Source organism: Mustelus asterias, chromosome 13 (genome assembly GCF_964213995.1).
Source record: "Mustelus asterias chromosome 13, sMusAst1.hap1.1, whole genome shotgun sequence".
NCBI lineage: Eukaryota > Metazoa > Chordata > Chondrichthyes > Carcharhiniformes > Triakidae > Mustelus > Mustelus asterias.
In genome coordinates, this window is record NC_135813.1 from 103,514,339 (window position 1) to 103,528,560 (window position 14,222).

At 42.5% G+C, this 14,222-nt stretch overlaps 1 protein-coding gene across 1 annotated transcript in view; it reads left to right on the plus strand.

Annotated features, from left to right (window-relative positions):
- The window catches only part of rhbdd3 (rhomboid domain containing 3), a 28,612-nt gene that overhangs the window by 12,408 nt on the left and 1,982 nt on the right, over window positions 1–14,222 (plus strand). Inside the window, exons 2-3 of the mRNA XM_078227414.1 lie at window positions 4,699–5,079; window positions 8,842–8,995. Of these exons, the coding sequence (XP_078083540.1) occupies window positions 4,699–5,079; window positions 8,842–8,995 (535 nt within the window). The remainder of the gene's footprint in view (window positions 1–4,698; window positions 5,080–8,841; window positions 8,996–14,222) is intronic.

Below are 14,222 nucleotides of genomic sequence, written 5' to 3' on the forward strand. Positions count from 1 at the left end.
TAATATGTTAACTCTGTTTTCTCTCTCTCTCTCTCGAAAGATGCTGCTTGACATGCTGCAAATTTCCAGCATTTTCTGTTTTCATTTCTAAAGTTCCAGCATCTCCAGTATTTTGCTTTTGTACAAATCTAGCCCTGCCTGTTCCTGGCACAATCATGCTGCATGTTTGGCACTTTCAAAAAACATTTTAAGTTTTTAGAAAATACTAGGGTCTTGATCTCTCACCTATACAGTCTAGAACACTGGTGGTCTCTTTTGGATCATTTTCTGCAAAAATGACAGACTCAAAATTACACTTTCATTTGAAATTTCCTTGCCTACCTAATATAGCTCAGGTTAGCAACCGAGAGACTAAACCTGCATACTCTTCTTGACATTTAGTGCTCACTATACTGCCTGCAATACATTCTTGAGTAATAGTCAATTTCATGTAAAGGTTGACCCTCGACTTTTGGCCAAAAGGTCCTATGTTTTTCTGGCATCTTGTCAACTTCTGACTATCCAAGGACACTCCACTCCAACTCGGATCACAGCCCCACTCTACATTTAGAGTAACACAACAGAGACCAGGATTTGAAGCAGGGATTTTTCTGATCTTTCTGCATTGGTGCTAGACCACAAAATGCAATTTGCCCACTAAGATACCAGGAAACCTTTTAGTAAAATTTTTTAACCTCTCGTTGAAATGTCAGAGGTAAGATTGGAACACACTGCAGCGTCAAGTGTGCACCAACCCAAGAGGTATCCTGTGGAATAACCAGCTCTCTGTTTGGGGTAAATCAGCTGGGTGTATAAGCTGTAAGTGTCAGTGAACAAAGAAAATTACAACACAGGAACAGGCCTTTCGGCTCTCCAAGCCTGCACCAACCATGCTGCCTGATTGAACTAAAGCCCCCTCTCCTTCTGGGGACCATATCCCTCTATTCCCATCCTATTTATGTATTTGTCAAGACGCCCCTTAAAAGTCACTCTTGTATCTGCTTCCAATACCTCCTCGGCAGCAAGTTCCAGGCACCCACCACCCTCTGTTTAAAATAAAACTTGCCTCATACATTTCCTTTGGATCTTGCCCTTCACACCTTAAACCTTGCTCCTCACACCTGGTTGAAAGTAAATTATTCGAAAGTAAAGTCCTCAAAAATTAATTGGAAGAGATTAAAATCCGCTGCTTTTGTGAGCCGTTTTCTGCTGCTTTTGTGAGCCGTGAACATCAGTATTTGAAAGTAAGCCGCTCCAACCTCTTAACCTTTTGCCTAAAAAATAGGTCTCAAAAATTCCACTTTTACTTTGGTATGTACAGTAATTATTTTTGAGCCTATGTTACTCATTTTTCTTTTAAAACCTCATTTTCTCACTGGACACCATGGAATTCCTTTATCCAAGAGGTGAGCTGGGCTTCATGTTTTCATCCACTAGCACTGTTGTTCATGACAGGAATCAGACGAGCGCGATCCTGTCAAACATCCCACCAGATTTTTATTTCCCTCTTGTGGCTAGGTAGTTGACTAATCACCATTCAATCATGGCGTTGATTTTAAAATGAATGTGTCAGTGATGTCAGTTGCTGCACTGTTCACAAAAACAACATTTATAAGTTTGCCAACAGCACAAATCATGAAGAATGCACCATGCAAAATTAATCAGTTGAGCTAACGATTGTTTATCTACCTTAAACGTAATTTTCCTAAGTAAAAGCAAAATTGATTACAAGATGGGCCATTGCACTATGTAGATAGAAGGAATGTGCTTGGGAGTGTTTGTAAACATTTTAAAGTCAATTAATGTGATGCAGTGATTGACCATACAAAAACAAGAAGCTTGATGGCTCTAATCACCTTTTAATGGCTTCACAGATTCTCTTTTTACATTCATGTAGCTTGAAAATAGGTGTGAATTGGGATGTTGACACCTCATTACTCTGTAAAGTTAAAGCAAAATACTCTTGGTGCTGGAAATGTGAACTAAAATCATAGAATCCTACAGTGCAGAAAGAGGCCATTCGGCCCATTGAGTCTGCACCAACCACAATCCCACCCAGGCCCTATCCACATATCCCTACATATTTACCCACTAACCCCCCTAACCTATGCATTCCGGGACACTAAGGGGCAATTTAGAATGGCCAATCAACCTAGCCCGCACATCTTTGGACTGTGGAAGGAAACCGGAGCACCCGGAGGAAACCCACGCAGACACAGGGAGAATGTGCAAACTCCACACAGACAGCGACCCGAGCCGGGATTCGAACCCAGGTCCCTGGAGCTGTGAAGCAGCAGTGCTAACCACTGTGCTACCATGCCGCCCAAAAAGCAGAATATAAAAGCAGAAACACTCAGCCGACCAAGCAGCATCTGTGGCGAGAGAAGCAGATAATGGGAGGGATTTTATGGCCTCGCTTGTCCTGAAACTGTTAAATCCCTCCCGAGGTCAACGGACCTTACCATGGTCTGCACCTCGCCTGCTCCGATTCCTGTGGCAGCTGGGCCAGTAAACTTCCGGTGAATGTTTCAGGTTGATGACCTTTCACCAGGATGAGAAGTTATTAGAAAGTACACAACTTTTCAGTAAGGAAAGGGTGAGAGGATGGAAAAAGCAATGGGGAAAGTCTTTGGGAATGTGAAAGGCAGCAGTGGTTATATGACAAAAGGGCAAATGACCGGAGGCCCGGGGTCATGCGAGAAGTGTTTAGCAAAGCAATCACCTAATCTACATTTCTGAATATCACTGAAAAGTGATGTGTTGCTGAAGCTTTTCATCTTGCATTCATCAGGACAAACGAAGAATGCCAAATTTCAAATGATCACAATTTATACTACAAGAGAGAGTAGTGCTGACGTTTTGGTAAGTTGACTCTGATTGGCCACGATGTTGCCATGGAAAAAGCAACAAGGCACTATAGGCTCCCCATGCTCTACGGTAATTCAAAAAAGACACAGGTCTTAAATAGGTTCCTCCCATTTGCAGAGAGGCAACACATATTCATATGCAGGGACCCATGCTAGTATTCATAAAATGCACATTGGAAAGTTGGCAATCTTTTTCCTCAGACCTAGGATTTGTAGCAGGATTTTTCTGATCTTTCTGCATCAGTGCTAAGTCACCCAGTGGTGAATCTCCAGGTGAATCAAAGGCAACATGAGGAAAAGTATTTTTATTAAGCAATTGGTTAGGATTTGGAATGCATTGCCTGAGGCAGAACTTATCACAACTTTCAAAAGGGAACTGAATAATTATCTGAAGAGAACGAAATTGCAGGGCTAAAGGAAGAGGGCAGAAAGTAGAACCAGTCGAGTTGCTTTTGCAAAGAGCTGGCACAGACATGTTGGGCTGAATGGCCACCTATTGTACTGTAACCATACCATGATTCTGTAGGTTTGCCCTCCAGTCACTTCAAAGTGAAGATTAATTTTGTAGACACTGCTACAAGCAGCCTGAAAGGAAAGTTGTGGGGCATTATATTTTAGTTATAAGTATATTGGATCTGGGACAAAAGGCTGTTTAACTGGATGGAGATGCCAGGTCATGTGATGAAACATTCAGGAATACGGCCAAGAAAAGTTTGCAACCCTGGACAGTAGCGGACGAGGAAAGGCTTTTAACAAAATGCACCTGTGCTATTTTTAATCTGCAGGCAGTTGTTTTACAAGCAGTACTAAAAGCCAAATCAATTCTCTGTCCAACTCTCCTTGACCTCTGTATTCTCGGCCTTCTGAAATGTTCCACTGAAGCTCAAGGCAAGCTCAACGATCAGCATATTTTTCTGTAATATTTTGCAGCCCTCTGGTTTCAATTCTGGTGTTTAACAACATCGGATATTAACTTTTATCTCTAGTAAGGAATTCTGACAACATGAGGAAGGAGTGGGGTTGGAGCATGAAGTAGGAGATTGTTAGGCAAAACATACAGATCATTGGCCCGGTGAAATGAGTTGAGGTGCAGATTATCCAGGTTCTAATTGAGTAGCGAAGCAGGCCTGAGGGCTTGAATGGCCTATTCCTGTTCCAAACATTTTTAACTAGTTGGCCCAACACATTTGAATAAATGCCAACACCAAAGAAATGTCCTTGTGCCCCGTTGCTTTCAGTTTTGATTATTTACCCTGACTGCCCTAACCAGCAAGGCACTAGCAGTCCTCACCACCTGCAGGCAGGTAGTTTCCACCCCCTAGAGGTCCCTCATCTCCTGGCCAACTAGGCAATTTGCATTTAAAAATAGTGCTGTGGGAGCAACGCAGCGGAGGCGTAGGATCAGGATCCAAAATTCATCCTGGTGCCAGGTTTCCCACCTGAATATCCTGCCCTTGGTCTCAACGTTTCTGGGTTAGTGAGAAGAAAATTGACCAGATTTCTTAGTCCTGATGATTATCCAACCACACATGCTGGAAATGTGGATGTTGGACAGGGACTGGATTGGACAGGACTGCCTGACCCATTGGTGGAGCCGAAATTAAAACTAGGAACATTGCTGATATCAGTTTTCCTCAGGAAGGAGTAATTCTAGTATGTGGATACCAATGATGATCTAATAGTGCTTGACCAGTGCCATAAAATTTTGTTCACAATTTTCTGTACATGTCTGCAGATAAGTTGTAAGGGGAGCTATCCTGCAATTATTAGTGAAACATATATCTGGGAAATATGCTGCAATATTAGTTGCTAGCCTCATTAAATTAATTATCTTCTGTTTTTATTCCAACAGTGTACCGTTTACTGAGCTACTGTTTTTCCCATGGCAACCTCTTTGCTTTGCTCGTCAACATTGCATTGTTAGTTGTCTTCAGTAGCTGTCTGGAGCAACAGTTGGGCACCATTCGATACTTTTACCTCTCTGTCCTTTTTGCTGTTTTTTCTGCACTTCTTTACCTGCTTTTGGGCAAACTACTAAGTCTTGATGAAACACCAGTGTGTGGTTTTACAACCGTTCAATTTGCTATGGTGACACTAAGCTGCCGTAGCTCTGAGATGAAAAGGACCATCACCGCAGCAGCAGTGCCTTGGATACTTCTCCCTGTGGCCTACCTTGTTATCCCGGGTTCATCTGTACTTCTCCACATCTGTGGAGTTATTGTTGGGCTGACTTGTATCCTTTCTGATAATTACACCAGAATAGGTTAAAACTCTGGTTAACTTTTCAGCGGGCTCAGTTGGTGAACTCAGATGTATGTCCAACACTACGCAAGTTAGATTCACATTTTGCAAATTATATGCAGCATTTGAGCTCATTTATCTCAATGAAGTAGTTTTAATGGCAATTGTTAAAAGCACTGAAGTTATAAAATATCTTATGAAGCTATGGTCGGGGGATAAGCAGAAGATCAGAATTGTATAGATTTTTTTCCAAATGTTTCTTCCACCCCTTCTGAACCTACTGGTTTGGGACATGATGTCTGGAATATTTAGAAGGTCACAATAAAAGTGGTACCTTCTGGTTACTTTCAAATTTGATAAGATTTTTAATCTAAAAATGCTAAGAAACGCAAATGACATTTTTTTAAGAAACAAGTAGATCAAAGCTGAGTGAGCAACCACTTTGACTGCATATAGAGATGTAGTTTTTTTCCTCTCCTTGATACACTTCATGCTGCTGATACTTATTCCAATTCCTTTTTAATGTTGTTGCTTTGTTCAAAGAATGGGAGTATGTGCCCGGAATTTTCTGACTGTTCACACTGGTGGGATTTTCCCATCCCGCTGCAGTGAACAGAGATTTGATTTGTTGCCAAAATTTCCATCTTTGATGCAGCGGGAGCAGACGGTAAGATTGCGCCCTGTGTCTCTCAATGTGACAGGAATTCCCAGACTGACAAAATCTATCGTGAGATCGCAGGTTAATGCTGGATAAAGTGGCCATTCAGCCCATTGTAATTCACCTATTCAGACACCATCTTAAAAATCTATTGCTTGATTGTTTCTGATCGGTTTCCAAAATTTTTGCTTCTACTATTCTATCTGGAAGTTTATTCCATGTGTTTATCACTATTTTGTGTGAGGAAGGATTTCTTGATTATTGGTCATAAAAGTCCTTTCATTAATTTAATAATTCTAGTCTGTATTCATCCTAGATCATTGGATCTAGCATTGAATAATACATTAGAGAAACTGGGATTGTTCTCCTTGGAGAAGAGATGGTTGAGAGGAAATTTGAAAGAGGTGTTCAAAATCATGAGCAGTCTAGACAGAGTAGATAATGAAAAACTGTTCCCATTGGTGGAAGTGTGAAGAAGCAAAGGACGCTGATATAAGGTGAATGAAAAACAAAAATGGCGAGATGAGGAAAAACTACGCAGCGAGTGGTTAGGATCTGGAATGCAGTGGCTTAAGTATGTTGGAAGTAGCTTCAGTCGAGGTTTTCAAAAAGGATTTGGATAAGAACCTTGCAGGGCTTTGGGGGCAGTGGAGTGGGACTTAGCTGTGTTGCTCTTGCAGAGAACCAACATGGATGTGGTGAACCAAATGGTCGTCTCCTGTGCTGAAACCATTCTCTAATTCTATGATAACAGATGAAGTGAGAACGAAGAGTGAGAAAAGTGGCAGCAAAAGGGACAACTGTGAGCCCTGACCCTTGGGGTTGGAAATTAGCTGGTGCAGCATGACAACTAATTTCGAGAGCAGACAGGCTGTACACCCTGATGGTTATATATTGAGAGCTTTCCTGTCTCATTACTGTCTGCACCTTTCACAATCCCCTCACCATGGTCGAAGTAGTAAGGCTGTTCCTGTCAGGTATTCATGCTATACCTTTGTGAGTTAGTCTACGATTTTATATGGACATTTAGTTCTTTTGTTTTTCTAAATAATCAATCGTTCTACATTTTTTCATAAAAAGGGGGGGGGGGGAAATCTTTCAGCCAATGCATGAAGTGCTAATTTGGTATTACAGCCATGGCTGTCTCACTGTAACATTACTAATTTAGAGAGTGCTTGTACTGCACAGTGTGTTAACTTCCAGGCAAGATGTAGAGGAAATGGAGCCTGGACATAGTAGATTGGGAAAATCTGTTCACATTGGTGGGAAGGATGGAGAACAAGAGGAGAACAAGGGGAAATAAATGGCAAAAGAAGCAACAGAGACATTTATTTTATTTCTTCACTTTACGGAAATGCTGGCTGGCCCAGCATCTATCGTCCATCCCTAATTGCCCTCCACTTCAGAGGGCATTGTGAGAGTTAACCACATTGCTGTGGGTCAGGTCACATGTAGACCAGGTAAGGATGGTAGATCTCCTTCCCTAAGCAGCATTAATGAACTAGATGGGTTTTTCCAACAATCGACAATGGTTTCATGGTCATGAGTAGACTTTTAATTTCAAATTTTTATTGAATTCAAATTTCACCATCTGCCACAGTGGGATTTGAACCTGGGTCCCCAGAGTATTACGTTGGGTCTCTGGATTACTAGTCCAATGATAATTCCACTACAACACTGCCTCCCCTGAGTGCAAGAGAAACTTATTCATGCAGCAAGCAAGTGGTTAAGATCTGGAATGCACTGCCTGAGAGTAGTGGCGGCAGGTTCAAGAGGAAGTTGGATTATTACCAGGGGTAATTGCATTGATTTAATTGCTCATTCAGAGATCCAATGCTGACACAACAGGACAAATCATCTCCTTCTGTGCTGTAACAACTGTGTGATTAACCCCAAGGGATAAAACATGTTATCAAATAACTTGTTATATAAATGTTTACTCCTCTAAAGCACAGTTTCCTTTAATTTTGCACATTGGTAAAGAAAATGTTTGATCTGGCTGTTACACTTATGGAGTCCATGGAGTGCAGTTATTCTCACAAGTTGAGAAATGTAGAGGGCGATTCTCCCATCCCACTGCGCTGCTTTTGTAGTGCAGCGGGCCGGGAGACTCTAGCGGAGGCCGTTTCACGGGCTTCCCAATGGGTGCCACGGCCTCCGTGATTCTCTGGCAGCTGGATTTCCTGCGCCGTCAGCTCATCTATTTCTCATCCCAATTTATTTTAAATATCATTAGCGGGCCCGAGACTGAAACCTCCGGGTCCGCTAGCCACAACCCCCTCCCCCCCCCCCCCCCTTGCCAGGAGTATTTCACTCCAGCGGGGTTTAGTATAGCTCCCCACTTGTGGGCAGCTGGTGGTCTGACCCGCTGTATTGAAGGTGGGCAGTCGAGGCCCCCCCCCCCAGAGGGTCGGATGCCAGGAGGGTGCCCTCTGGGCATTGCTACCTTGGCAGTGCCAAGGGGCGGGGCCTGATGGGGGCAGGGCTGGGTGGTGGGGTCCCACTGTTACTCTGCAGTTGGGCTGAGTTACAGAGGGAAGGAGGCCAGCGATCGGGGCTGGCTATTGGGGTGGGGGGGATCAGGGTTGCGGTGGGGCGGCATTGAGGTGGGCTGGGAAGAGAGGGGGGGGGGGGAGAGTCGAGGATTGAGGCTGTTCCGGGCATGTTCGGGGGGGCCAGCGATTTGTGGGGGGGCGGTGGGGGTCGCGGGTCTGACCAGCGATCGGGAGGCCGGCAGACAGGGACCACTGTGCATGCGCCAATCCCGGCACTGACAGATCGGCACATGCACAGTGGCTTGCTCAGCACTATGCTGCTGACCTCTTCAGTGGGAATAGACCCAGACCACTGATTTTCAGCATGATTCACGCTGAGGCACTCTGCTTTGGACAGCGTGGAAGATTCATTTTGAAATCCCCACTGAAAAAACCAGTGGAATTTACTCCAGTTTTTACGCGAATTCCACACTTCAAATTGTTTTGGGAGAATCGCCCCTGTATTCTTGCAAATAAGAGTTGTGAATTTGAATGATTGGAATCTGACACGCCTACACACTCTCCTACTGCTTTGAATATCCTTGACACTATTTTTATTCAGATAGCTGTAGGATTTTATTTTGCCTGGAGTTGTCAAACTCAGTGATAGAATCTGTTGAGAGGCTGGCTATCTGTAGATTCCTGCAACATAACTCCTGGATTCCATTTATCTTCTCTTCCGCAAAATACCATCTTCCTGTTAGTAACGTTGAGAGGTGAGCAGAAATTTTTAATTTAGTTGTTAGGATTTTGTGTCAACATGTGCTGTACAGTAAAAATGCATGTTTCTCTACTCCACACATCATGGTTATCCTTTTTGTTAGAATTACCAAATGTTAATACAATTTGTTTTGACTAGTACTTTGCCACACATTTTGTAATTTGTATAGAGGAAATTCATTTGTATTTAAGCTACATTATCCCTGTATTATTCTTGACTGAGAAGGCAGATGGGTAATCTGATCTGAGACCCATGCAAATGTTTTTCAACAGGCTGCTGGCAGGTTACAGGAGTGGCCATCTCTCAGATTGCTCCCTTGGAAGACATATCTAGTGGTTCTTTAGAGCAACGTGCTTGAGATTGGGAGCCCTTTGGCACAGCCCCACATTAATTTTCCCTGTAATGCTCCTGTAGGTATTGACTGCTAGCTACAGTGTAGTTCTGTGGGTGCATCATGTCTTCCGATAGCTTGTCCAAGTGTGGTTTGACTGTGAATATGAGATGATAGAAACACAATCTCGTCCTGCCCTTGAATCTCGCACACACTGACTTCCAGCAGAAGCCACCTGTAGCATTCCTATTGCCTCTTTGGCTGAAATCATCGACCTTAGTAAATGACAGGGCATCAGCCTTGGATGTACTCTGAGGGCTATTAGTAGAACCTCTGCATGAAATCACCTATGTTTGGAAGGAAAGTACATGAATAGACTGCTTGTACAGTATCTTCTTGTGATGGCTTTGTCTTCCAGGTACTGTAACCAGTACAGTGTCACTTGATTTGGAATTATTATCATGCTATTTTACTGTGGGATAAGGTAGTTTTCAATTAGTTCACATGAAATGTTTTGTTTGTCTTTTGGCATAGTGATGGCAACCCTACCTCTGGGTTCAGGTCCCACTTCAGGACTTGATGGCCATGGAAGGTGCATTCATAACATGGCCAAACAAGTTGATTATCAAATTGTAAATCCTTACAGCACGCCTGATGGTGAGTGGTAAGAGCAGGAGAGTTTCCTGGTCAGCCATACTGCAGAAGGCGACGGCAAACCAGTGCAGTACTTTGCCAAGTCTAACAATGGACCAATCCAATGGAAGTCCATGTCGCCAACACCCTCTGAAGGCGGAGGATGTTTTCTTCATTGCAAAACACAATATAATGACAGGACAGAATTTTGCTACCCAAATATTCTCCTTACAAAATGAAACTCGGTTTAAAATAAAGATGGGGTTTTCAAGTTGCTGTCCCATAAATAACTGGATAATGTAAATCAAAAACAGAAAATACTGGAAAATCTCAGCAGGTCTGACAGCATCTGTGGAGAGAGAGAATAGAGCCAACGCTTTGAGTCTGGATGACCCTTTGTCAGAGCTTCATCCAGACTTGAAACATTGGCTCTGTTCTTTCTCCACAGATGCTGTCAGACCTGCTGAGATTTTCCAGCATTTTCTTCTGTTTTTGTTCCAGATTCTAGCATCCACAGTATTTTGTTTTTTTTTAATGGATAATGTAAATGTTTCACCTTCTAAAATTTTTAATACACAAAAAATCTATCTTGGGTCTACTGGTGGCTTCTGTTATGAGAGATGGCTGCTGTGTTTACCTGCTTGACACCAGCCACTGCACTTTTAGGGACCACAACTCATTATGTCTGAAATACTGCAATTTTTCTGATGGATGGATGGATAATGGACCTTATGAATACAACTCTTACTTTTAGTTCTCATTTTTTATCACTAACCTTTATGTGTGGTTTGAGTTCATTTTTCTTTGAAAATAATTGAGAACTTGGTAAATAACTTTTTTTAAAAAAAACTACAATTTCCATTTTACAAGTTTAAAAGCTGTTTACAAGTTTACAGCCATTTGGCAGCATCACGTGTAGGTAATTAGAGAACAAATTGCAATGACACGCTGACATGGCATTGTCACAAACAGCAAGTTCATTTAAATGTTCAGCTAAATGATCAGGTGGGGTACCCCGCCATAGTTAAAAGCTGCTGATTGCATTCACCATGATTTGTGACTTGGTGCGTGCTCCACCAAGCAATGAGGCACAGTTTCTTTATCTGCTCTTCTTAAAAAGACTTATCCCCAAATAGAACACAGATAAAAATAGCTTGTACTTTACAGAAGTAATCATAACGGACACCACAGTAGCTCAATGCATTATTGTGTACTTTGTTTGGTTCTTGTTGCCCTGAGCACATATAAAGCAGTGGGACAAAGTGCTAGCATGTGTCTTCAAATCCCTTGAATCAAAGTCAGCATCAGCTTTATGCAAACATTTCTGCCTCTCCCTTGATGTTGACTGGCTCTGTCCCTCGATGAGGGCATTTTGAATTTCCACATTAAAAAGAGACATTCAAGACAGTGTTAAAAACTTTGGTGTTACTACGGAGAGATTTGTGAAATAAAAGATAGCAAAGATTTGAATTTATCCACAAGCAACAGATCAACATAATTATCTCTTCTTCAAATCAAATACCTGGACAATTATTCTTCTCATTTTGCAGTGCCATTCCACAGACATTTTGTAGGGGATTGTTAGCGGGGGTGGGCAACTGTAGAAACATTTCCTACTTCTCCCATAATTTGCACGAGTACTCTGCACTTAATTAGATTGCCCCAGGATCTTCGACCCAAATAATAATCTAAATAAAACACTTCAAAAGGGAAAGAAACAATCGCACCCAATTAATAAATAAAAGATATTAAATAAGAATATTTTTTGTGCAGATTGTACCCTCTGGTACCCACCTATTGCGGAAGGTCTCAGTCGCCTTGGTGGACACCATATGCTCCTTCTCCAGGGTCACTGGCGCATGGTTATAGCTGTGATAGAAAGGTAGGCCCAGAGCCAACAACTCAGTTGGTCATGTCTAATTTGGACCTGGGGGAGGCCATCTTGACCCATGGGAATAGGCCCATAATGTAAGGAGTGCCAGTCTACCTCATTTGATGCCATCTCTGCGGACAGCCCAAGCTATAGTTTCTACCTAATCATGGCACTTTGATCCTGGTTGCGTGCTTCAGGCAGAAAATTCCTGATTTACCAGATGAGGAATTGGCATTTGTGGCACAGACTTATCCCCTGGATAGGAGTAGCAGAATCAAGTATGAGCGGCACTGAGAAAAGAATCATCGAACCTCCGAGTATCCTTGGAGCTGCAGCTCAAACTTTCACTTCAATAGCTGAGCTGACTTTCGGCTCTGGAAACTGAAAAATGGCATTAGTACCATTATTTTGAGAATTGTTGGAGTGCAAATGGAGCATGTATTTGCATATTTAGCATTAATTGTGATAATGCAAATAAAGATCTGAACCTCTGCTAGTAGTAAATAAACATTTTAACTCGGTAAAACAAATTCCAGGTTTTTCCCCTTTGTTGGACTCTGACCAATTGGAATAGCTAGATAACGGTAAACTCACCATAGTCCCAGATGTCCATAGGCTTTGAGGAGGAGAGCTGACTGGTGGTGATTTAACTTGAGGATCACCACATCCCAGACAAGGGGCAAGATTGAGAGTAACCTCAGCTGGTACGGGAATTGAACCCATGCTGTTGGCGTTGCTCTGCACCACGAACTTGCTGAGACCAATTCCAGCATCCCACTTGAGATCTGAAAACTCAGTAAATATGGCATGCCCCAGAAAGACTCTGTGATCTCCATAAGTCAGGACCATATTGCAGAGTAGATGTATCTAATAAGTGATTGCGAGAACTTAAAGTTGCATTTTAGAAAGAAGTAGCGTAGAAAGAGATCATTCAGCTCATCATGTTTTCCTTTTCTTTCGCCAGAACCCTGTGAATGTTTCTGGTTCATATGTATAACCAATTCCTATTTTGAAATTCATTAAAGCTTTTTCCACTACCATATCGGGCAGAACATTCTGGATCATCATAACTCACTGTCAAAACAAAATCTCATCTCTCGGTTTCTTTTGTCAATGATCTAAAATCTGTGCTTTCCGGTTACCAACAGTTTCTCCTTATTTGAGCCACCAAAACCCTTTTGATATTGAACACCTTTACACCTCCTCTTAATCTTCTTTGCTGTAAGGAAAACAATCTCAGTTTCTCTAGTCTCTCTATATAACTGATGCCCCACATCTCAAGTGTTGTTCTAGTAAATCACTGCTCTACCCTCCCCCACAGCCTCGATATCCTTCCTAAAATGTGGTGGCCCAGATTTAGACTGAGCAGAGGCCTAATCAGGATGTATAAACCTGATCTCTACGTATAAAGTCGAGGCCCTTGTATGTTTTTAACAGCCTTTTTAACTTGTCCTGTCACCTTCAAAGATTTGTGTAGTGAGCTCCCAGGTCTATCAGACCCTTAAAATTGTGCTATTTAGTTGATAAAGATCTGCCATGATCTTATTGAATGGCGGAGCAGGCTCGAGGGGCCGGATGGCCTACTCCTGCTCCTAGTTCTTATGTTATGATATTGTCTCTACTCAATCTTCGGACCAAAATTAATCACTTCATAATTCTGTGTCAGGATTTTCATGCCAAATTCGCCAGTCAATATTCTCTTGATTGTTAACTATGGATCACATCTTCCAAGAAGTGGCAATCACTGATGGATTGCTACTCCGCTCCAAATTTTTTTATCTTACACAGGCGTTCTGCATTTTTACCTCAAACTTTTGAAACGGGTTTCTTCAGAAATGTGGAGCGTACATGTTTTGGGAGTCCTTCTTCATAGTACAGGATTGTCAGGAGAAGCCAAACCACATCCCCTTTTTACAGCACCAGCTGCAATATTTTGCCATGTCTTCCTTCACGAGCTTAGTGAAAAGTTTTGATGGATTTAAATAGTTTTTCACTGTGTTAGTGAATGAGTGAGAGTGAGGTAGGTGGGGTGGCAGGATGCCAGCTGGGTAGACTGGCCAGGTAGTGAGGTTGGGTCGGGTGGTGAGGTTGGGCTGGGGATATTAGGAAGGGCAGGATGGAAGTGGATGGTCAGATGGATGTGGGTGGACTCTGGTGTCGGTGTGTGAGTGATTATGTATAGTTAACCAGGAGTTAGAACTAATTTCTTTTCTGTTTAACATTTTCTGGGTAACTTCAGGTAAGTAATTCAGAATCACCAGAAGTCTCCAACTCAAACTCAGGAGTTGGAGACTTTGTTTGGTGCATTCTGGATGCTGGGGAATTGCTCATTGGAAGTCCAAACTTGCCAGGCAATTTCCATGTTGTCAATGCATTGGGTTATCC